We start from the raw sequence: 478 nt of genomic DNA, 5'->3' as shown, positions 1-478 counted from the left end.
GCCGTGCTGTCCCTGTACGCTTCCGGTCGTACCACCGGTATCGTCCTGGACTCGGGAGACGGTGTCTCTCACACCGTGCCCATCTACGAAGGCTACGCCCTTCCTCACGCCATCCTCCGTCTGGACTTGGCCGGTCGCGATTTGACCGACTACCTCATGAAGATCCTCACCGAAAGAGGCTACAGCTTCACCACCACCGCCGAGCGAGAAATCGTCCGTGACATCAAAGAGAAACTTTGCTACGTCGCTCTGGACTTCGAACAGGAAATGGCCACCGCGGCCGCCAGCACCTCCCTCGAGAAGAGCTACGAGTTGCCCGATGGACAGGTCATCACCATCGGTAACGAGAGGTTCCGTTGCCCTGAGGCTCTGTTCCAACCGTCCTTCCTGGGTATGGAATCCTGCGGTATCCACGAGACCGTGTACAACTCCATCATGAAGTGCGACGTCGACATCCGTAAGGATCTGTACGCCAACA

General features: G+C 57.9%; 1 protein-coding gene across 1 annotated transcript; it reads left to right on the top strand.

Annotated features, from left to right (window-relative positions):
• Positions 1–6: 6 nt before the first annotated feature.
• LOC102674627 (actin-like) lies at positions 7–475 on the top strand (the record flags this gene model as incomplete). Its single annotated transcript, XM_006625145.2, has 1 exon — positions 7–475. A coding segment is annotated over exon 1 (319 nt), but the record flags the coding sequence as incomplete, so codon positions are not given.
• Between the last annotated feature and the right edge of the window lie 3 nt (positions 476–478).

This window comes from Apis dorsata, unplaced genomic scaffold, assembly GCF_000469605.1.
Source record: "Apis dorsata unplaced genomic scaffold, Apis dorsata 1.3 scaffold_50675, whole genome shotgun sequence".
NCBI lineage: Eukaryota > Metazoa > Arthropoda > Insecta > Hymenoptera > Apidae > Apis > Apis dorsata.
The sequence above is the reverse complement of the archived record's forward strand: the minus strand, read 5'-3'. Positions and strand labels throughout refer to the sequence as shown.